General features: G+C 37.4%; 1 protein-coding gene across 1 annotated transcript in view; it reads left to right on the plus strand.

Annotated features, from left to right (window-relative positions):
- The window catches only part of Itga8 (integrin subunit alpha 8), a 174,898-nt gene that overhangs the window by 145,613 nt on the left and 4,422 nt on the right, over positions 1 to 24,863 (plus strand). Inside the window, exons 26-28 of the mRNA XM_048809772.1 lie at positions 1,292 to 1,453; positions 15,120 to 15,221; positions 24,356 to 24,478. Of these exons, the coding sequence (XP_048665729.1) occupies positions 1,292 to 1,453; positions 15,120 to 15,221; positions 24,356 to 24,478 (387 nt within the window). The remainder of the gene's footprint in view (positions 1 to 1,291; positions 1,454 to 15,119; positions 15,222 to 24,355; positions 24,479 to 24,863) is intronic.

The following is a 24,863-nucleotide window of genomic DNA, read 5'->3' on the forward strand; positions in this document are numbered from 1 at the left end:
CCCTTTTTTTAAAAAAAAAAAAAAAAAAAAAAAAAAAAAAAAAAAAACAGTGCATGTTTAATGGCATAAGTTGGTGTGAATATACTGTATGTACAGAGATACGAAAAATAGTGCTCTGTATGTGTAATAAGGAATGCAATAAATGAATAAATTTTTTAAAAAAGAAGTATCATTCTGTACATTTGCACATAGAAAATGGACATTCATTAATTTCCATACTGGAATTCAATCAGAAATATGATTGATAAAATATTATTGGTCTGATAGGTAAAATGTCATCATAATGAACACTTTCTAGGATCATGCATCTCATATATTCAGAGTGACCCATTATAAGTTGGGAAACCTAAGGAACTGGTTAAAAACAGCCTGATGAATAGAATTCACAGAAGGGCCTGCTCCACAACTAGGAAGTCTTTTGGGCAGAAAGAATCATGTTATGAAACAAATGCTTATCAGTAGGTCAATAATTTTGAGTCTCCAAGATTATGGACTTGGGAGCTTCCTCTGTAGCCTTCTCCACACTTGCTCAATATAGCAACTAGTGGAAAGAATCTCTATAAGAAACATCTTCCCAGGTTCTGAGTAAATGAAATAGAACAACTCATTGACTATTTCCAGAAGATGAGTACTTAGAACAGAACTTGCATTTTATTCATGTCCATTTCTCTCTCTTACCACTAACATCCATGCATCATTACCACTAATGGTAATGATTGTCCTTGGTTGTTTCAATACCTCTGTTCTTTCCTTAAATTACATTTGCAGATAAGGCAATGACTTCTGAAGAAATAAAATGGAAATAAGCAGATTTTAATGTTGATTCTCTACCAGCATTTAAAGATGCCTGTTTTAGTCAGCTTTTTCACTGCTATGACTAAAAGACCCAGTCGGCACAATTGTAGAGGAGGGAAAGTTTATTTGAGGGCTCACGGTTTCAGAAGTCTTAGTCCATAGAAGTCTGGCTCCATTCTTCAGGTGAGGCAGAACATTGTGGTGGAAGAGTATGACAGAGGAAAGTAGCTCACATGGTGATCAGAAGCAGAGAGAGACTCCACTCTCCAGATACAAAATATATACCCCATAGCCACACGCCCACTGAACCACTTCCTCTAGCCACACCCCACCTGCCTCCAGTTACCACTCAGACAATCCCATCAGGGATTAATTCACTGATTAGGTTAATGCTAAAACCCAATCACCTCCTCTCCAAACCTTCTTGCATTGTCTCACATGTGAGTTTTTGGGGGACACCTCATATCTAAATAATAAAACTGCCCCTGTCTTTTAATGTGCTGTCCCTGATGTTGGGTTTTTTGTCTTTTTTGTTTTGTTGCAGAATTGTACAAATATCGAGTGTTTGCAAATCTCCTGTGTAGTGGGACGACTAGAAGGAGGAGAGAGTGGAGTTCTCAAGGTCAGATCTCGACTGTGGGCCCACACGTTCCTCCAGGTAATAATATCACAGATACATCTACATACCATTCACTAGAACCTCTTCTCAAAAGTTCAGTGGGAAGTCTTTTCAAAATAACTTTTTAATTTAAATATTTTTAGATTTTCTAATTTTAATTTTTTTTATTGCTGTACTAGGGATTAAACCCAGGGCCTCCCACATGTGAGGAAGCTTCTACCATTGACCTACATTCCCAGTTCTTAATATTCTCACCTTAATTTTTAAGTTTTTATCATTTGCAAAATTTTTAATTTAGATGTTTAACATGTTTAAATTTGAAAATTTTAATTGCTTCACTAAAAACATTTGAAGGAAATTTCTGTGGAGGAGTTGAGGTCATCTTTCCCTGCAGGTAAAGATGATTTAGCCACCCTGAGGCCCTAAGACCTTCAGTAGTAATGTAGAGTCAAGCAAGTATTTTCACTTGGCTCACCCCTATCTGCCCAGTGCCAGGTACACAGTAGGTCTCCCATAAATATTCACTAATGAAAGGATGGCGAGTATGGAAACACAAGCCAAGCCATGTGTCCAGAAAAATAAAAAAGAGAAAATCAATTTAAATGGGAAAAAGGAGAGTGTTCCAGAAAGTTCCTCAGATCATGTGATCCTCCAGCACAGGCTCCAACCATAAAAGCATCTCAGCAGAAATCCTGGTTTGTGGAATTTATAGATTGTTCTGTGCTTTGCCTTATCTTTACTGTGGGTTTCTCTACTGCCCTGGATAAGTCCATTGATTGTCTGCATTTTAAAAGTTTAAAAATCTCTTTTACAGTAATAAAATGAAATTCAACTAAGTAATTAACTACTGTATTTTAAGACCTTATTGATGAGGCAGGGTTCTTCTTTAAAACACTAAATTACAACTCCAACCAAATCTGTGCATTCTTGCTCAGTTTTTTAAGTACTTACAAACTCACCTGGTTCATTGTGCCACTGAAAATTCTTTTGAGCCCACCTATAAACATAGAATTTTATTTCTCTATATTTTCATGATTTCTACCATTTAAAATATGTCTCTCATCTCACAATTCTTTTAATTTTGTCCCCAAAACAAACAGGAAGAAAATTAGTTACTTTTTAAAGGTCATTCGGATACCTTTATTATCATCATTATCATCATCATCATCATCATCATCATCATCATCATCTTTTATCGAAGGCAAGGGTTTCATCTCTATTAACATGTTGCACTGGATCATCCTGCTTTGTTGGAGTCATCCATTCATTACAGGAGACTCCACAGCACTGCCTCACATTCTGGCATTTCCCCACTATCCTACAGTTCATGTCACAAGGAGGTTGTCACCCACTTGTGACAACCCAATGTGTCTCCGGACATCGACAGTTTCCTGGGGACAAAATCATCCCCCTGTGTGAACCACTAATCTCTCTCTTTTTTTTTTTTTTTGGCCAAACCATTATTTATATGTTCACTCAACAAATATTTATGGAGCACCTACTGTGTGCCAGGCACTGCTTCACAGGGAAATATCAGTGAGCAAAGTAGATGTAGCACCAACCTTCACAGAACTGTCCCCTCAGCAAAGGAGTTGGAAGTGACAAAAGCATGCATAAGCCTGTTTTAGACAGAAATAAGTGCCCCGAAGCCAGTGAAACAAGGTCTCAGGATAGAGTGGGAAAGGGGGCTGCCTCTATAGGGAGGGTGGGTGCAGGATCTCAGGAGCATAATGTTGTTCAGTCAAGTACAGTAATAAGCAAAACTAAACAGTTCATTGGTAAATCTAAGAAAAAATAAGTGAATGAAAACACAAAATTCACTAGAGTAGTAAATATCTCCTGAGTAGGGGCCATTCAGGGAAGAACATAGAGAATGTTTCAAAGTACTGATGATGTTTCACTAAAAAAGGTACGTGCATGTTCATCTTGGATTTTCCCTATCACTATATGTTGTAAATGATGATTGTCTTTGCCCAGTATTCAATTGAACAACTTTCATTCAAAGGAAAATACCAGAAGGACTGAGACAGTTTGGAATCTACTACAATAGTTCAAGGGAAGAGGAAACTAAGAGCTCTTTTACAATTTTATAGTTCTGACTGTATTAGTTACCTATTGTTGCATAAAAAAAAATTCCCCCAACTTGGCAACTTAAAATAATAAGTATTCATCCTTTCACCCTGAAAGTTAGGAATCTGGCCACAGCTTAGCTGGGTGCTTCTGGCTTGGTGTCTCTTCACTGAATGATACAATTGAAATGTCAGTGAGGGCTGAAATCAATCTGAAAGATTGACTGGGGCTGGAGGACCATCCACAAGATGGTTCAAGGACATGCATAAAAAGCTAGTGATTGATGTTAGGAGAGCCAGGTCCTTGCTCCGTGGACCTGTTCAGATGGTGCTGATTGAATGCCCTCCTAACACAGTGGTTAGCTTCCCCCAAGCAAGCCCGGAGAGAGCAAATCTTGCATGTCTCTTGTGACCTAGCCTTGGAAGTCACATTCTGGCATTTCTCCAATATCCTAAAGTTCATGCTTATCACCCCTGTTCAGTATGGGAGGGACCCACATACAGGTGTGAAACACCAGGAGGCAGGAATCACTGGGGCCTCCTTGGAGACTGGCTACCCCAATTACATTAACCAACTCTTTACCTTCCTACTTTTTTTAAGGTGAAACTTAAAGCATAAATCATAAATCCTGTTCTTTCTCTAATCAAATGAAACTAGAAATAAATGATACTATCATAACCAATATGTCAGTGCCCTAAAAGTTGATGTAACAACCACAAGCTGATTATCTTCAAGCTACAGACATTGACCCTCTCAATCAGAAGTGTAAAACTAAGGTGTGCACAGAACCGGTTCCTTCTGCACACAGTGAGGGAGAAACCATGCCAGGCCCCCTCCTGGCCCTTGCTGGCTGCCAGCCATATTGGCATCTGGTGGCCTACAGACACGTCACACCAGTATCTGCCCCGTCTTCATATCACTTCCTGCTCCATGTCTTTGTGTCATCTCCTTTCTGTCTCTTCTGAGGACATTCATTGGATTAGAGCCCATCCTAATTACTAAATGCTCATCTCTAACCTTTCCTTAACTACATCTGTAATGACCCCCATAAGGTCATGTTATGAAATTCTGGATGGCCATGACTTTAGGGGAGACATTATTCAACCCACTCTAGTCATCAATCCAACATCCCTCCTGAAACTTTGCTACTCCATTTTGCCACAATATTTTAATTAATTAATATAGTAAGTGTGCTTTTTTTTTTCCAGTACTGAGAATTGAACCCAGGGTCTCTGGCTTGCTAGGCAAACTATTTACCACTGAGCTATATCCCCAACTCTTTTTAAATTTTATTTTGAGACAAGATCTCCCTTAGTTGCCCAGGCTGGCCTCGAACTTCTTCTCCTGCCTCAGCCTCTGGAGAAGCTGGGATTATAGGCGTGTGCCGTCACACACAGACAATACACTGTTTAAAATGTCACTAACCTTAATAGTACAGGGGGAAGAGATTAGTTGGGTTTAAGGCATTTGGGGTATAACTGTTTTCTTTCAGTTCATTACATACTTTTAAAAATATAGTCTCAGGTACTTCTTCACTAATCTTGGGCAGATTTTCTAATCAGAATAAAGTTATGGTGACTCTTTTGTATTTTTGGTAAACACTGGCAAAGTATGTTTTTGAATTTTATTTATTTTTATTTATGTTTTTGGTACTAGGAATTCAACCCAGGGTGCTTAACACATCCCCAGCCCTTTTAATATTTTATTTTGACACAGAGTCTTGCTAAGTGGCATGGGGGCTTCACTAAGTTGCTGAGGCTGGCTTTGAACATGTGCTCATTCCTGCCTCAGTCTCCTAGTCACTGGGATTACAGGCATGTGGCACCACACCCAGCTGAATTTTATATACACACCTTCCTCTGTGAAAACTACCCATAAGCAAAGTGGTAAAAACTACATGCACACATTAGAACAAGTTCTAGGAGCCCTGACCTTGATTTCCTCTGTTTTTGCTATCTTTGGTGGATACTGGGTCAGGAGGCAAGAGCCTGGTGCTATTCCTGATTAGCTCTGTGAACTTTCATGGGGCTTTTTTCCCCCATTTGAGATGAAGGGATTGGGCTAAAGGCTCCTTTTATTCCTAAAACTTTACTGATGTATGGGCAGCTCACATGGAACCTCTCCTAATAAGTTATTTATAATGTTTATTCTGCTTAGCTTAAGTCAGCAATAACTCGGCATGCTTTATTAATAGCCTCTTTTGTATTATGTTTACACTTAGGTTGACTCAGAACAGACTATACCTAAATGGTTCTCTAAACTTGAAGAGCAGCCAGCCAACCTTTCCAAAGAGATATGTCTGCAAATAGCAAGGTTTCTATTGAGTAATCACCACACAACTGGGCGCCAGGATAGTAAATGCTTGTGTGTGAATTATAACTTCTCACAGAAATCCTGTGGGATACATGTTGTTGTTGTTATTATTATTATTATTATTATTATTATTATTATTAGCTGCATTTTACAGATAAGCAAGCTGAGACGTGGAGGTTAAGAGGCCTTCTCTAGGTCACGTAACTAGTAAGAGGAGGAATCTTTGAGTTTTTGTCCTATGTATGTTACCTTGCTAAACTGCTACAGATTTTTATGTGAAAACTACATGCTGTAAATTTTACATCATAATCGCAATGCTGCAGGTTGCTAAACTAACTCTTCTGTTAGACTACTGCACTGTAACAACTGTATAGATATTTTATAAATACTATGTATTAAAGCTTTTTAGCTTTTTTAAGAATACAATAAATTTCATAACATGCCATTTCAGAATCCAGTACAAATATAATTCTTGAATTACATTGCCCAATATAATGGTAATAGCTACATGTGACTATCTAAATTTAAAGTATTTTAATTTCAATAAAATTAAATATTCACTTCCTCAGTGTCACTAATCACACTTCAAGTGTTCAGGGGTCTCTCCTCTTAACTCCTCTACAAGACTGTGCAAAAGCATTTCTGTCCTTGAAGAGAGTTCCACTGGGATGCACTGTTTTAGAACTTTAGGGAAGTATGTTTCCCTTCAAACTTATAAGATTATTTCATATAGTCAATTATCATATCTATGAATGAAGATTTGGACTGTGTTGAATACTAGCTTCCTGACTTTTATTATATCCCCTGATAATGTAAGAATGAGGCCCCCTTTTGTTTCATGATGGTGTCATCTGCTGCCTCTAAAGGCAAAAACCTTTGTCAAAAATCCACTTTTTACTAAGTGCAGCATTCCAAGTTTGAGTAAACACAACCACCTCCCACTCTCCCCACTAGCCAGCAAGGACAGCAAAATGATGTGATTTTCAGACTGAGGAACAAAATGTGTTGGCTTTACTTCAAAGCTTGGATGTAATTAGGGACTGTACAAGTAAACTTTTGGATTCAGAACTGCTTAGCAAATAAAACATTGAAATTCTGCTATATACAATGAAAAAAAAAAGTTGGGGGGATTACATTCTTTGAAAGTTAAATTTGGAGGGAGTCTTCCTCAAATTTATAGCTGACCCAGGAATGTGAGCTCCTCTAAGGCAGGAAGAATGTTCTGTCTTTGGCTCTCCCAGCAGCCCTGTAGCACCTTGCCCAGGGAAGCTATACCTGGCACTGCAATGGTTGAAATACCTGTGGACAAGTTCTAGGGTTGGCTGGGCCATAACGTATTGACTATTCATTCATAATGAAACCAATCAAGCTAACCAGGAAAAAAAATCATAACAAATTATCCTTCTTGGTCTAATGCTGATAACCCTGAAAGCGGCCAATATTCTGGCAAAGTTAAAAGCATGTTGCCAGAAAATATGAACAAGAAGTGGCTTGAAATGTTCTTCTCTAGAAATGTGCCTTGACTGCTCAGTTTGAGATACAAAATACAGCAGAATGCATGGATAATCCTAGGGGATCCTCTCTGCACAGCTGGAAAGGTCTTCAGTGAGGAGCTTTGGGTCATGTTTGCTATGACATTTGACTTTTCTTCCAAATCATTTCCACCTTGTCCTGAAACCCAAACCACAAGCTGGTCTGGTTCAGTGACTTTAGTAAGGACTTCTTGTCTTGTAGGCAAAGAAGTGATCATTTCACTTTCTTACTTCTCTCCAGTGAAACACTTCTGGCTGAGATGATAAGGTTCTCAAATTGAGGAGAAAACCTTAGCAGGGGTTTAACAATGTCAAAAAGTAGGCGTCCTCTTCACTCTGAGCCACATTCTCATTTGATTCTTTTGATCCTATGAGGCAGACAATCCAGGATACCAAGTGACAGAAACAAGTCCAAAGGGTCATTATTCTCTCCTTATTCCCTGTCCAAGCTGATGATCAGCACTATTAAGTGATCTCAGCATGGTTTCCAGCCCTCAGCCAAAGGTCAGGTAGCTTCAGAAGTCTGAGCAATACAAGACCCTCCCCACACAGCTGTCATAATTGATTTAGACTCAACTGGGGGAATAGGTTTTGAAAATTATCTCCTACAACCCACATCTATGCTCCTTAGACACAACCAAAGGACATATTCAAATAGATGAGGCATTGTGCTCCCTTTTATTTCTTTTGCTGATGCAGAAACTGAGAACCCTCCTGGACATCCAGTAATAACCTGTTGCCTCGTTTGATACAGTTTCTACCATTGAAGCAAAGCATAAATCTTTTCCCATTATAAGGAAATGAGAGGCAAGTTGCTTGCTATTTTGTAATTGAAAAATGCGGAAGCAAGCATGCACTCCAAAGAAGCTTTGCAAAATATTCTACATCTCAGAATGTTACATATAAATCTTTGTGTCATTTATTTAACAGTTAATCTGTTCGTTCCCTTGCCTTATAAAGGAAAGTTTAAACACAAAACTTTATGTTAAAATGTCAAATGGTTTCTTGAAGGGTCTTTCATAAAATTTAGAACTTTAAATGAGATAAAAGAGAGAAAGCATAAAAAAAGATAAGTTTTTTAAAAAAACTATTTTCACCCTATAATAATTTTGAGAATGAAATTATTAGTGTCCCAATGATAAATTGTCATGTTAGATTTTTATTGTTTTAATTATCTTTGGTATACATTTTTTAACACTAGTTTCTTCAAAGACTGAACAACAAAAATTATGTCATTTCAGAGGTATTGAAATGACATAAATTTGAAAACTATAATTAGCCTATTCAAGTCATATTCCACTTTTCATAAATAATACGAGCTTCCTTAGGTTGCTCATTTTCCTAAAGACACAACTTTTCAATCAAATAACCAGAAGAATGACTCTACGACTCGTATTCCATCAATTTGCTTAGGATCACTCTGCCTTTTGCTGTTGCTTCTTATCTAAGGGTTGGAAGAGAGGTGGATTAGGGAACCCCAAGCCCATGCAATCTAAAGGTAACTATGCACTTCTCTTATTACTTTGAGCATGACATCATACTGAAATGAGGGAGAATGCTTTTTCCATGAAAGAGTTATCATTACAACCCTACAATTGAGGGACAAGTAAGTATTTCAGTCTACAAGTTTCCATTCTATGTGTGACATTCTATTCCAGAGGTCAGCGGAGTACAAACTGCATCTTCATTTTCCTATTAAATAAGACCCAGTGTTTCTTATTTAAGAAGTCCCTGGTAATGGAGGGACTGGCTAAACAGTAAGTTGTTAGCACAAGAAGTCAAACCAAATAACCTGTATCAACATTCTGAAGTCTTTCCAGGGAAAAGGGTCACTTCCTGGGATACCAGAAAAACTGGCATGAGTCACCAGGTGTCTAGCCACACCAGTAGCCCAAATTTGTATACTTTCACAGTTTCTGCTTATTTCAGTATTTCAGTCTTGGAAGCCTAATGCCAGAGAGGAATGCATTACTGCAAACTCTCTATTTGTATATGTTTATGTGTGTGTGTGTGTGTGTGTGTATATATATATATATATTTATACACAGACACATAGTATATTGAGGATTTTTAATAGTTTTATCATAAAATCCAGAAGGAGATAAATATTTTCTTCCTCCCTAATCCAGGCTAGAAAGTCTACAATTCATGGTTAATGCAACTTGATGCATTATATTTGTTCTGTCCCTTTGTAAACATACAAATGGGACAGAAAAAAAAGTTTTTATTTTAGTTAATCCTAAATGAACCCCTTGTCCTGTGATTGTTGCTTAAAATGGAAATTTCCTTTATAATTTAAAGTTTCTCCAGCAATTTCTTAGGTTTTGTCTCCTCACAAAGCTTAGCTCCTGGGAAATGTTGAGTATTTAAACATGGGCTCATAAAATGGAAATGTGTTTTTAAAATAATTGTGGAGAAGGAATTAAGCAGTTCAAAGGCAGGAAAGGGAGAGGTTTTGACCTTGACAGACATGCTTAGGTACTTAACCAACTCAGAAGCCTCATCTCCTCTCCATTTGTTGCCAATAATTTTTATTTGTACCATTATTGTAAGCAAACCATTGTGCGAAAGTACATAATAGAGACAGCCAGTGGGCTTACAAACCGCAGTTTAAATAATGCAGTATGACAGAGAAGGAAGGCATTTTTCTGGGGATTAATAGCTATCTGGGGTAAAAAGAAGGCCCCAGATATTGTCAAGGAATAGTAAACAACCTGGTTTGTCAGTCCTCAATCAACTCTAATATGGCAGTGATTGCTCTTACACGAGTAATTGCTGGATAGGAGATTACTTTTAATGTGAGAATATTATACTTGTTTTGTAAAGAGCACAATTGAAAGCATTCAATTTAAACAGGGAATCAATATCGTAACACTGCCCATAATTATTTCTCATAAGTTAAATACTCGCCCAGGCCACACCTTGGACCTATGATGCAGAACTAAGATCTTTGACATCAACCCAGCTGATCATGGCCTAATAACACACATTTCCCATTCCTTGGCACTCCAGGGAATTTTTTTTTTAAATGACAAAGATGCCTTTTTATTTGCCGTAAAGGATAGAAGAAATTTTGCTTTTGGAGAATTTAAAACAAAGAACAAGCTGATGTAGGAGTTTCAGTCTTTACAGACTCTTTGCCTACCTCCTAACTGACTCAGGCCCTAGGTTGTGTTGGTTTGCATGGGTGAATAGATAATGAAGGTAAGACCTCATTGTGAACTGCAGCCCTCAATATATATCACGACCTTTTCTTAAGACTTCCCAAACTTCCTAATTCAGTTAAGGGAAAGTTGCACATCCAATTCAGTAATTGAAAACATTAAGCCTTTTATAAGGTGCTCTCAAATGACTGGTACATGGGGTAGGATCATCAAACAGCCAAATCATTAGATGTCTTAAGTCATCCTCTATTCAGGTGGTCCATCAACCAATATCAATTAAGCCCTAGTGCAGAGTTCTAGGTGCCATGGAAGATTTGTACCATCTAGTTGGAGATAAAAGTAAACCTAGGCATCATTTAACATTATTTTATGAAAAAGATAATAGAGATGCACTCAGAGAGATGTCTCAGGAGGCAATATCATCATTGTGTAAACATAATATACTTAAATGAAGGCCGCTATGATGCCACTAGGCAATATAATCTTATGGGACTACCATCATATACGTGGTCTGTTGATGACCAAAAACATCATTATACATCTCACAACGGTAAAATTTTTAAAAATCAAAAAGTTAAACCACAATGTGAAAGTTCCAAAAAGTATTCAAATATGTTCTCATCCCAGACTTAATTAATCAGAATCTCTAAGATGGGTCTCAGACATTTCTGAAGCCCAACAAGGTCCAGTGGTTTATGAACCACCAGAAACAACAGTAAAGATTGGGGATGAGTGGAAATGTGAGAAAACCAACTGTGGTCAACAGTGGGAGGGATGAAGGGAAGAGGAAAGGAAAATTTCTTAGAGAAATATAGTTGTCCACATTCTGCATTCTAGATTTTGACCCTCATCATTTATGTGCTAAAAAGCTTTCATATTTTATTCTTTCATAAATGCAGAAAATCAAGTAAGAGGAAATCTTTTTTATCTAGAATAGATGCAGAGATGGAAGGTCTTGAACAGTTTGTTTGCCAAAGATACAACCTCAAGTGAAGGAATATGATTTTCTACCAATTTTTTAAAGTGAACTTGGAAATGAGCAAAAGCTTCTTTGTTTGGGGTTTGGGAGCATAGACATGTACTTGAGTATTCAACAAAAATCTTCACATACACAGAATCCCCAGGCTAAAATTTCCCCTGGGTCTATCAGTGAAGATGGTAAGGAATTAGATTGAAATTGCCAAGTACACAGAAGATTTTATAAGCAAAGATTTCCAAACTTTATTTTTTAAAATTCTCAAAGATAGAAATAAAAAACCAACTTTCAGTTAAAATGGAAATATCAGCAGAGAAGTGAACAGCAGAAGAATGATACTTTCAAAAGAATTTTTTCCAAATGAATGGAGCTATTTACCCTGAAGAGCTAGAAAGAAAAAAAGCCAAATATATAGTAACTTTAAGTATGTAAAATTTGTATCCTTTGACTTGTCCTTATCATAGGCACAAAACAGGATTTACCAAAGAGAAAGAGAATTCAGCTGTAGGAAAAAAATAAGCTTCATAAAAATATATGAACAAAATTATTGTAATCCAGATTATTTGAATTGGCCTCCAGAGACCCAGCACTGAATCTTAGATAGTGATGTGCTAGTAAGTGTTTAATAAACTGAACTGCTCTTTGGGAGGGGAGAAAAAAAGCTCTGAGGTATAGCTTGTGTTGATTTCCATGGTGTAAATGCTTTCATCATGGCTGTTTTCAGGCTACCAACATGATGTCAGTGAATACAGAGCTGGGAAGAGATGCCCAGTAGCACACTATTATAAATATGATATTTAGTCATAAATGGCATTAGGAGCATAGATAATAGGAGAATGTAATAAAAATGACTAGGTATTGAGTTTTGAATATTCATTACCTTCCAAGAAATACAATGGACTTACATCTACATTGAAGGTTTAATAATGTCTTTGTTTAACAACTGACACCAAAATTTTTGAAATTTTAGCAATTGGCTGTCACGAGCCATTATGAGGCCAGCTCTAGCACAGCATTGGGTTTAGTCACTGTTTCAAGTGGAGGAGAGTCACAGAAGCATAAGTTCTCAAAGCAACTTTCCTAAGTTATTCCCAAATATTTTCCCTTTGACTTTAATCAACAGTTAACATGACTGTTTTCTTTGCTGTGAAGAAGGTTTTTAGTTTGATACCATCCCATTTATTGATTCTTGATGTTATTTCTTGGGCTTTAGGAGTCTTGCTGAGGAATTCAGTTCCTAAATTGACATGATAGAAAGTTGGGCCTATATTTTCTTCTAGTAGGTGCAGGGTCTCTGGTCTAATGCCTGGGTTCTTGAGTCACTTTGAGTTGAATTTTGTGCAGGGTGAGAGTTAAATTTCATTCTACTATCTATGGATTTCCAGTTTTCGCAGCACCATTTGTTGAAGAGGCTATATTTTCTCCAATATATGTTAATAGCACCTTTGTCTTGTATGAGATAAGTGTATTTATGTGGATTTGTCTCTGTCTTCTATTCTGTTCCATTAGTCCTCATGTCTATTTTGGAGCCCATAGCTTGCCATTTTTATTATAGCTCTGTAGTATAATTTGAGGTCTGGCAGTGTGATTTCTCCTTCATTTTTTTTTTTTTTTGGTACCGGGGATTGAACTCAGGGGCACTCAACCACTGAGCCACATCCCCAACCCTGTTTTTGTATTTTATTCAGAGACGGGGTCTCATTGAGTTGCTTATTACACATATACAGCACAATTTTTCATATCTCTGGTTGTATATAAAGTATGTTGATACCAATTCGTGTCTTCATACATGTACTATGGATAATGTCTATCACTTTCCACCATCTTGCTAACCCCCTGCCCCTCCCTTTCCTTCCCACCCCTCTGTCCTATCTAGAATTCATCTATTCCTCCCATGCTCCCCCTCCCTACTATAAGTCAGCCTCCTTATATCAGGGAAAACATTCACATTTGTTTTTGGGGGATTGGCTAACTTCACTTAGCATTACCTTCTTCAATGCCATCCATTTACCTGCAAATGCCATGATTTTGTTCTTTTTTATTGCTGAGTAAAATTCCATTGTATATATATATGCCACATTTTGGTGAGGATGTGGGGAAAAAGGTACACTCATACACTGCTGGTGGGACTGCAAATTGGTGCAGCCAATATGGAAAGCAGTATGGAGATTCCTTGGAAATATGGGAATGGAACCACCATTTGACCCAGCTATCCCTCTCCTCGGTCTATATCCAAAAGACTTAAAAACAGCATACTAGAGGGACACAGCCATATCAATGTTTATAGCAGCACAATTCACAATAGCTAAACTGTGGAACCAACCTAGATGTCCTTCAGTGGATGAATGGATAAAAGAAAAAAAATGGCTGCTTTTTCTATTTCTATGAAGAACATCTTTGGAATTTTAATAAGAATTACATTGAATCTGTATAGTACTTTTGGTAGTACGGCCATTTCGACCATATTAATTCTGTTTATCCAAGAACATGGGAGATATTTCCATCTTCTAAGGTCTTCTTTAATTTCTTTCTCTAGTGTTCTGTAGTTTTCATTGTAGAGGTCTTGACTGTATAACTTTTGCTAGTAAATGGATGGATCTGGAGGCTATCATGCTAAGTGAAATAAGCCAATCCCCAAAACCAAAGGCCAAATGTTCTCTCTGATGTGCAGATGTTAGCACACAATAAGGGGAGATAGGGCTGGGAAGAACAGAAGTACAGCAGATTAGACAAAGCGGAATAAAGGGAAGGAAGGCAGGGATGGGATATAGGAAAGACAGTGGAATTAATCGGAAATAACTTTCCTGTGTTCATATATGAATACACCACCAGTGAAACTCCACATTATGTACAACCACAAGAAGGGGATCCTAATTAAATAAGTTATATTTTAAGTATGTATAAGATGTCAAATTCACTCTACTGTCATGTATTAAATATTAAAAATAAATAAAAATTAATATAAGAACCAATTAAACAAAGAGAACTTTTGGAAACAGTCTGTCAGAAACATTGTATGCTTGTAGGTCAGTGGTTCTTAACTGTGGCAATTTTGCTCCTGGGGGGACATTGGGGAATAACTAGAAGCATTTTTGATTTTCACACTGGGGCATCTGGTAGCAAGGCATGCATTGAAGCTGAGAAACCTGGCTCTGGGTCTTCAGTACAAAGTGACATGCAATACATTTCTTATGAACTAAGTACACAATATTATCCTCTGTCAGATAACAAGAATTTTGTAACTCATCGTGTCTGCCCTTTATACTTTACTGGCAGTAACTATATTAATCCTTGTGCATTTTTTAGGACCCTGATTTTCTGCTTCATATTAATCTTATATATAAGTCTTTAATTAATAAGATAAATTATCTTTAAAAATAGAAAGGGCATGAATTGTATATATATGCCATATATACATACATGTATATATGTAAACACCAATGGTCCATTGGGTGTTTGTATGGATGAATGGATGGATGAATGTTTGAATGGATTTTTGGATGGATGGATAGATATATGAATGGATGGATGGGTGAATGGAAGGAAGGGGAAAAACAGTAAAAGAGACACTGAAAACAATTAAGTGGCTACCAACAGAACTTTTAAATGCTTTATAGGAAATACACTTAAATAAATATTTTTACTTTCAGAGAAAAAATGATCCCTATGCTCTTGCATCCATGGTGTCCTTTGAAGTTAAGAAGATGCCTTATAAAGATCAGCCAGCTAAACTCCCAGAAGGAAGCATAGCAGTGAGTATCTTTCAAAAATACATGGGCACAAATAACATCATTAAAGTCATTTTTAATCACTGTCTAGGATGTGCTTGGTTTACATGTTTACATTGAACTGAGAAAAGTTTCCCATTTTTACTTCACCATTTTTTATTTCAGTCTGGAAATTTCCTAGTGCCTTTTGATCTGGTTTTTAAACTTCCAATATAAATTTCTACCTAAAAGAAAATTGCAGTGTCTTACTAATAGTATTCATTATTTATTAATCAATCCATTTTGTTTCAGAGAAATTCAGATAGCAATGATCATCATAATGAAATTGTACTTAGTCTTTAGTTGTAATGGCAGCAAGATGAGTCCCCTTGGGGAGGGAAGAAACCCTTCCTTAGGGCAAGTTAGTCATGGACTGGCGGCTGCATGGCTTTAAAAGTCATTACTTCCTCTCTGTGCAAAGAACCATGATTATGTCCTGGAAAGAAAAAAAAAACAAAACAAGAGTACACAATGAATGAAATTTCTTTTTTTTAATTGGGTTTATTAAACATCACTGACACCCAAAATCTGTCACAGAACAACTTCTGACATCCTCAGCAATGTTGCAAGGGCTATACAGAGGGATGAAGGTGTGGGTGATAGGAGACCAGCAGCCACCATTACCAAAACTGTGCCATTCAAGTTGTGAAGATGTCAGAAACCTCTGAGAAACAGACTGCTCTGAAATACAGTATTAAGATTTCAGCTTTCATCTCTTGATTATTTCATGGATATTTACAACCCCCAGATTGAACTCTTTGTTATACAAAGTGTGGTTGGCAGGCTGGAGCCTTGGCATCACCTGGGAGATGATTAGAAATACAGGAACTAGCCTCACTCCAGACCTGCTGAGTCCCAATCTGCATTTTATCATAATCATCAGTGGATCCATAAATACACTCAAGTTTGAGAAGCACTACGTTAGATGGTGTATAAGTTGGTCCTAATGATATTTCTTTCTAGCTGGGTCTTTATTTATTACTTCATTGCAATAGTTAATCTTTATCACCTAGTCTACTTTTAACAATTTAAATTAAACTGATCCATTGGTCAATGATCCAACTTTGACCAATGGATTAATGAAACAAAAATCATCACTCATGCAGCTTTAAAAATGCATAAATATATATGGGCTAAGATTTCATCCCACATATCTGGACTAAGTAGACCTGAGGTGGGGTCCTGGTGCTGTGCTTTAAAAGCCTTACAAGTAAAATTGATCAAATTGTGTTCTACACTTGTATGAATATTTCACAATGAATCCCACTGTTGTGTGTAATTAATATGCACCAATAAAAGAATTTTTAAAAGCCTTACAAGTGCAAATTGTGTAGTGGAGCCAGAGTTAAGAACTTAAGCACAAGCAGTTCAGATCACCTAGAAGAAAGCCTAAGGCTTGCAAGATAGAGTCATCCAGATCTGATCCTGGCTCTGCCTTGCTCCAATTAGGAAAACTTCGGGAAGTCACTTAACTTCCCTAACGCTGTTAACATCACCCACATGTTGGCATTATGAAGGCAATTTTTTAAATTATGTACATAAAGCTCTGATATTTTACCTGGAACAGGTAAATCTCAAGTCTCAATCAATGCTTCTAACATTCCTCAATGTCTTACTTTCTCAGTAAGCCCACATTAATGATAATCAAGATTTGCACAAAGTATTTTGAAGCCAGCATGGCCACATCTTTCTTTGTTTAGATCACCTCTCTTTTTCTCATGAGATATCTGCTAAAGCTTAGATTTATGTTCAACCCCAGAAAACAGAGGCTTTGGGCTTTTAATATAGAATGTTCATCCAAAGAGGTTCAAAGGCTTATTGCTTGAAGGGAGATAAATCCAATCCCTTTTGTTTTCTCTGAGCACGTGTTCCATAACAGAAACACATGTTACAGTTGATTCCATCAACAGAATTGCATCTTTCTGTGCTGGCCACAGGTGATGGCCTGATGTTCTCAACTCATCTCAAAAGATCCATGAAATGATCAAATGCATGCTTCCCCCAACCCGTCTCCAGTTACCATATTGCAAAGAAATAAAAGACTTATTATTTTATACAGATGATTTACCACACCATTTAGGTAAAGGTTATTGAAAAAACATTTAAGAATGGAAGAGCTTTCAAGTCTCCCAGTATCAAACTGGAGATTTTGCCAGTACAGAATTAGCTGTGTAATACAGGCAAATAGTTTTTCCATGAATTGAGTTGAGAGAAGAACTCTGGTTGGGGCTGGCAGACAATTTTGGCATCAACATCTTTTCAAAGATCTTGTTGTTGTCTCAAAAAAAAAAAAAAAAATACCAGCAGAAGAGAATTGCTGTAAGGTAGTAAAATCCATTGGAATGGGTAGTTTTAGAATCATCAGAGTTCCAATCAGCCACTGGGAAAAGACTGTAATGAGACTAAATAATTTGTTCTCATTTTCCCAGACATTTGTGCAGTATAATTAGTTTGTACATCTTTCCAACATGGTCCTAATTCAGCCATTTCTTGAGCCTATGTAAGCTTTACATATAGAAGAAAATAGCAATTTTTCATCTTCTATTTGCATAATATCTGCGTTTATAACAAATGATGCCTTCATGCAGTGTGACATGTGTCCTGTTCACAGGTGAGACAAAGGTTGTATAAGTCAAAGGGAATGAGAGAACACTGAATCATTATAGCACAACAGAATAAAGATTACTATACTTTATTACTGAACATTATTACTGAACACTGTTTTGGTTTACCAATGTTATGGTTTGACTATGAGGTGTCCCCCAAAAGCTCCTGTGTTAATGCATGAATGCTCAGAGGTGAGGTGATTAGATTATGAAAGCAGTACCCTAATCAGTTCACTCTAGTTTGAATAGACTAATTGGGCAGTAACTGTGGGCAGGAGGGGTGTGGTTGGAGAAGGTGGGTCACTGGGAATGTGCCCTGGAAGCTTCCATCCTTCCTATGGTTCCTTTGTGCCTCTCTCTTCTTCCTGTCTGCCATGAGTGGAGTAATTTCCCTCTACCATGCCCTTCTGCCATGATGTTCTGCCTTGCCTTGGGCTTGCAGCAATGTAGTTGGCCCACCAAGGACCAAACCTTGAAACTACGAGCCAAAATAAATTTTCCCTCCTCTAAGTTGTTCCTATCAGGTATGTTGGTCAAAGAGATTCAAGTCTGACTAATACCCCAGTGAACCTTGACATGTGCATGCCATGTCACTAATGCCCAATTCTATAATTTACATCTGGAAAAAGTATTTGTAGTGTAATTCCAAAGGGACTCATTATCAAATATTTTGTAAAAAATCTTATTTCAAAATTCATATGTAAACTTCAGATCCATTTGATTTTAAGAACTGTTAGCAAAATTTCAACACCTGACAGTAGAATCCTAATATTAAATAATTGGTGTATAGATTTATGGCAGTGACTACTTACCTTATAGGAGCAATTTAAATGCTGAAAATGAGGTCAGATCCACTTGGTGTTATTATTTTGTTCTAAATGGCACTGTAGGTAGGGTGGGTTGGTACATTTATTTAAAACATTCTTCTGACCCCACCAAAGTATGTTTATACAAGATTTTATGATATATAAATACAGATGTCAACATTAATTACATTTGCAAATACAAGGAGTTTTTTTCTTCTATCTTGGTATTTTTTGTAAAAATATACAAAAACATATCATAAATGTCTATGATAAAATGTAGATATTAAAAATTTATTTGTGGTCTTTCAACCATATTAAAAAACAAGATTTATGACTTGATGAAGGTAAGATTAAATTTTTCCTATTTAAGATAACTTTAAGAAAATCCAAACCACTTATAATTTATGGATTCCACTTCCTAAACTTGCAGATAATAAGTGAATTGTTAAAATTGCATGCTATACTTTAAGTAACTACAAGTGGTCCAGTGTAGAAACTGCCAGTCAGACGTGGATATTGAGTTCCTGATATGTGGCCAGTGGGACTGAAGAACTGAACTTGTAGCTTGATTTCACTTATACTCATTTAGATGTAAAATGAAAAACTTGAGCAAAATGAACTACTTCTTCCATTAAACATTGCTTCTTTTTTTTAGGACTATATTTCCCTTTAATCATTGAAAATTTAGCCATTGTTATGTGTTACTGGTGTATAGTGCACACTGGATTCAGAGACATTTAAAAAAAATAAAAAGAGTGTTAGATATCTTTTAAAATGTTTCTACCAATTACATATTTAAATAATAATAAGTTTATCAATAATAGATAATAGTTAATACTTAGGGTTAAAATATTTTAAAGTTAATGTCCCCTATTTCTTTTCACCCTGGTGTGGCTACTAGAAAATTGTAAATTATACATGTGGCTCATTAGGTGGAAGCTATAGCCAAAAATAATACAGAGCTTCAGAGAACACAGAGTGTTTAATAAATAATGTTTCAAACCAATGAAAGAGTCTTACTGTAAATCGTTGCTTAGTCATTAGAAGCCCTAAAACTCTTCTGTTTATTATCTAGTGGATCCTTCAATCCAAGATTCTTGTGGGCTTGTCAAGATGAGCTGTAAGACAAATATAAATATTAGAAATTACAAAGTTTTGGTATTTGTCAACATTTTACTTCCTGGCTCAAGCTTCCCCCAAATTAGCCTGCAATTCCATAGTCCTGGCACATATTTAAATAAACCGTGGTCCTATAAAAGTGATCGATTCAATTCCTTCCTTTTAAGCTCACTAGCAGTTTAAGTCTAGTTTATTGACACAGTATTGAGTTTCAGTAAAAGCTATGTTTTGCTGGTTTCCACATGCAGGTGAAATACCCCCTTGCCATTGGCAGATTTACAGACATGAATGTCACGGAACTCCCTAGTCACTATCCTCCCAGAAGGATCTCTCTTTCCAAGATGTGTGTGTATGTGACTTTTGTAATTACACATTACATTTGGCTCTTCCCAGGGACAGAGCCTCCACATTGCAAGTCTGCAGAACTGCTCTGGGCCACTGTTGTTGATTTTCTGGATTTGCACTGCCTTTGGTGTAGTGACTTTATGAATATGCACCAAAAAGCCAAGAGAGGGCTGGGGCTGTAGCTCAGTGGCAGAGCACTTGCCTACCTAGCATGTATGAGGCACTGGGTTCAATCTTAGCAGCATATAAAAATAAACAAATAAAATAATGGCATTCTGTCCATCTACAACTAAAAAAAAAAAAAAGCCGAAAGAAAGTTTAGGCAGACACCAAGATGAAGGAGGTCTCTACAGTTGCATCCACCTGTAGACTGTGATTGGGCCATCTCATTGCCAATTGGATGTCAGATAGGCAGAGAATGAGGAAAGAAGAATGCTGGCACAGAGAGACCCCCCTCCCCCCAAGCTTGTCTTTGAATACTGTGTGTACCATTCCACTGATGAACTGCACAGGAATACATGTAGGCAATGTATAGACATGCTTCATCCTAACACTTGAGAGAACTCAGAGAAAAGGTATAAAGCGGTACTTTTTAAATGAACTTAATGTTACTGGAAGCAGAATGGTAACTGTTTTGATAATGAGAATTTCAGATTTTGGAACTGAAAGGGAATTTCAAAATTTTGGATCACAGCATGGTGATCATTTCCTCACAGACTCTCTTAAGGCCCTGCTGTCCAAATTTTGGGAAGTAAAAGTAAGCAAAAAGCCAGCAGGTTTTATAACTATCCCCATAAAGTAGTACCCTGCTTCAAGGGACTCTATTAAACATATCTTGATCTATTTCATGTTTTATTTGTACATTTTCATCACTATAGCAAAATAACCCTTCAAATGTCTTTATTAGCTCTTTGTAAGTGAACTTCCCTGCCTCTTTCTACAGATAGACCAGTTTTATAGACAATGCATCAAAGCCTGCTCTAGCCAAGTGGCAGAGGCACCTGGCATTCCATAACATTCCCTACTGTTAGATGAACAATGTGAAGAGTCTATGCTCCCTATTTCATCTCCTTCAAAATTTCTTTAACTTACAAAACTAGGATTGCTTCCTAAGTTTACCATGAAATAGTAGGAGATGACTTAAGATATTAATTAGGTGAATCAGGAAACTGAAGATTCAGAAGCATCCGTTGCTTTTCTTACCATGAATTTCCCTGTTAACAAATCTGGCTCTTTTAACAATTTCCCTGTTAGCAAACTTGGCAAGCTCCAACACAGGCAAACAACAACAACAACAATGAAAAAAAAAAAAGTTTTCTTGGTGGACTAGCGCTTAGGGAGAAAAAAAAAAAACCTTTTATTTTAAAAAATTACCAGAATTGTCCTTGGCTCCAGATTTCTCTCTCCTGGGTCATTGTAACTGGACTCTGAGCAGATGATCACTACTGTTCCTTTTTTTCCCTAAATTCTGAAATTCTCATCACCAAAACTGTGTCAGTTTGCTTCCAGTAAAATTATGTTGAAATACTACTTCATGCCCTTTTCCAGAGTACTGAAAATGTTAGGATTAAGCAGTGCTTTCATGTGTATCATCAGATGTAACTAACCAAGGCAAAGGAACATAAAGAGAAATCATATAGATTCTGATATGCTCATGTAGTCACATATACACAAAGGATCATCTTAAAATAAATTACCCGAGCTGTAGAATCCAAGTAGCATTGCAACCATTTGGGGTACTTAAAATGCTTTTCTCCAATATGTGAACCATGTGTCTCATCCTTGAACAGTGGCAAGCAGGCAGTCATGATGCCATCATTGGGATGGAATGTCACCCTTTCTTATTGATGAAATGGGGAAAATGCTAACAAGGAACATTAACAGGCAAAGGGAGAAAGTGTAGTGGTGAGTAGATTAAGGCCAGCCTTTTTCTTATTTAGAAGGACTATCAAGTCTCTGGCACTGCTGTCAATGTTGAGTGACTACTAATCTCACTATTCTGTGGATTCCATTGTTTAATCTGGATAAAAATGATACCCAGGGCTGTAGAATCAGTGAATTGGGGCATCACCATGTCTGCAGTATAGGGGAAGTGAACTGAAAGGGGATGAGCAATTAAAAAACCAGGACAAACTGAGAAGACCATCAGCCAGGTGCCCACATCTAGTTAAGAAGACAGAACAGAAGAGGGAGCATGGTTAGGACCCACTACTTGGGTTCAGGCTATGAAAATATCCAGACATTTCCTGCCAGGGCAAGTTCCAGAGCTACCAACCTTAGTCATGATTTTATCCTCTCCTGATGAGTGGGTTGTAGAATTGTGGTCTAGAGTTCTTGGGCATGTTTCAGGATTGGAATCATGATCCTTTCAACTAGCACACTTAAAACTAGGAACACAGGGCTGGGGATGTGGCTCAAGCCATAGCGTACTTGCCTGGCATGCGCGGGCGCTGGGTTCGATCCTCAGCACCACATAAAAATAAAATAAAGATGTTGTGTCCACCGAAAACTAAAAAATAAATATTAAAAAAAATTCTCTCTCTCTCTAAAAAAAAAAAAAAAACTAGGAACACACAGACCATTAGTGAAAGCCATGCTTACTCTCTGTTAAAACCTGGCATGCCTGTATTGGTGAGTAACATTTGAGTCCAGTAATTTTTATTTTCTTTCCCAAAAGGTTTTAGTAGCATGGCCAGGTCTCTCCTTGCTTTTTCTGGGGGCAGGGAGCAGTCTGCAGCTTCCTTGCACAGACTCCCAGCACACAAGCAATAGAAGTGCTTCTTATGTCCACTCCGGGAGGCAAGGATGGGTCATAGGTGTGGAGCATGCCATCCAGCTAGAAAGGTCTCATTTTCCTCCAACCTCCTTCACAACAGTGGGGAATGAAATGGGATCCAATCTCCAGATGCTTATTTCAATTCTGCACCCCAAAATTGGATTTAGCATTGAAGGGGGCTCCAACACATCAAGATGACATTTACTTTGCTCACTGCCATGTCAACCTAAATAACATCAGAGATTCTCCAAAGGACAATGGTATTTACTTGAGAATAGAACAGCAGTGCAATGGAAATATGCATGCTGTAGTAAACAGTAAGTGTATTTAAATAGGTTGCAGCAAGGCAAAATGTTTAAAGGCAAAAACGAGGAGGATTGTATAAAATAGGGTGAAATAATAATCATGAACCACAGAGTCTTTAAATAAGATAGAAGAAAACAATTTTACAAAGCTGTTTGGCCGGCAAGTATCTGTTCAATTTTAGACTGGCATCCCCTTTATTATTAAATAAATTAAGCTGAAAGGGGGTTCAGCAGGTGTTCAAATCTAGTTAGAAATCATCAAGAAGGTTAGAATTCATCTAATCTAATCTGATCATTTTACAGATGATACAATTGAGTCCCAGAAAAACTAAGCAGTTTCCACCACTAACAATTGCCAGTCGTAGGATTCTTTAGAAAATTCTGTGCTCTATCAGTGAAAGAGACCCCAGTGCTTGAAACCCAATTTAAAGTTCTTTCTTTCCACCTTGTTGATTCCTGGTCTGCCGCAACACACGACTAAATTAGTCAGGGTCACTCCAGGTGAATTGGGCTGGCTACTAAATAATCACAGGCACAGAAAGTAATGTGAGGAGCAATGGCTCCTTAGCCCCAGCTCCCACAAGGGAAGCAAGAGGGGCAGATGAAAGAGAGAGAGCACGCCTGAAACCATTCTACTTATTGAGGAGAGCTGTTCCATAGAACATTCCATCCAGAAAAGGTAAGGGGTAGTATTCCATAGGAACAAGAAGGCTGCCCAATCCATTGAGTAACGCCCACTCCCAAAGCCTCACTCTCCTGCTGAGTGGAGATCAGGAAGCTTTCTGATCAGGAAGCTTTCTGACCAGGAAGCCAGACTCCACATTTCCATCGCTCAAAGCTAGGGGGCGCTCAGCTCCTATATGGCAGCTCCCAACACTGGACCACTTCTCCAATCTAGCCCCGATGCCAGTGATAAGTCAACCGATCATGAAGCATCTGTCATTAAGACTTTCACCCCTTATGCCCACACCTGGATATGCTTGTTTTTTCCAGTCCATGTTCAAATGCTTAGCCTCACAAATCTCTCCTTAAACGACTTTCAATTATTTTATGGATCTGTTAAGAACTCTCCACAGTGTTATATGGGCAATTGCCACCTTATTTCACCAAAACACTTTTTCAAATTAAAACTCAAAGCTCATTTGCTTTATTTTCATTTCAGATTAAGACCTCAGTTATTTGGGCAACCCCAAATGTATCCTTCTCCGTCCCACTGTGGGTCATAATACTAGCAATACTTCTTGGATTGTTGGTTCTGGCCATTTTAACTTTAGCTTTATGGAAGGTAAGTTGATTTCCTTTATTTTTACTTTTGAACTGCAGAAGTCACTCTGCAGATATTGATAGAAAGATATTAGGGATTTTAAAAGATAATGCTAAAGGCATCATTTAGAGGTTTTGAAAGATCTAAAGGATATAAAGGGAAAATTGTGTTTTATTTGCTTTGACATACTTGATATGTTTGTGTGGCTCATATTTAAGAAAAAAAGGGGGGTATTTGTTGTTTTTATCTTGAGATTTCTTGTGAATAAAAATATAGAAACTTAGGCTTTATTAACTAGGTAGGACCTGTGATCTTCTGTCCAATATTCTTGGAGTGATAATGTTATTATGAAATTTCATTGACCAAAATCTTAAGCTTCTTGACATTGTACTACCAGTAATCCTTT

Source organism: Marmota marmota, unplaced genomic scaffold (genome assembly GCF_001458135.2).
Source record: "Marmota marmota marmota unplaced genomic scaffold, marMar, whole genome shotgun sequence".
In the NCBI taxonomy this organism is placed as follows: domain Eukaryota; kingdom Metazoa; phylum Chordata; class Mammalia; order Rodentia; family Sciuridae; genus Marmota; species Marmota marmota.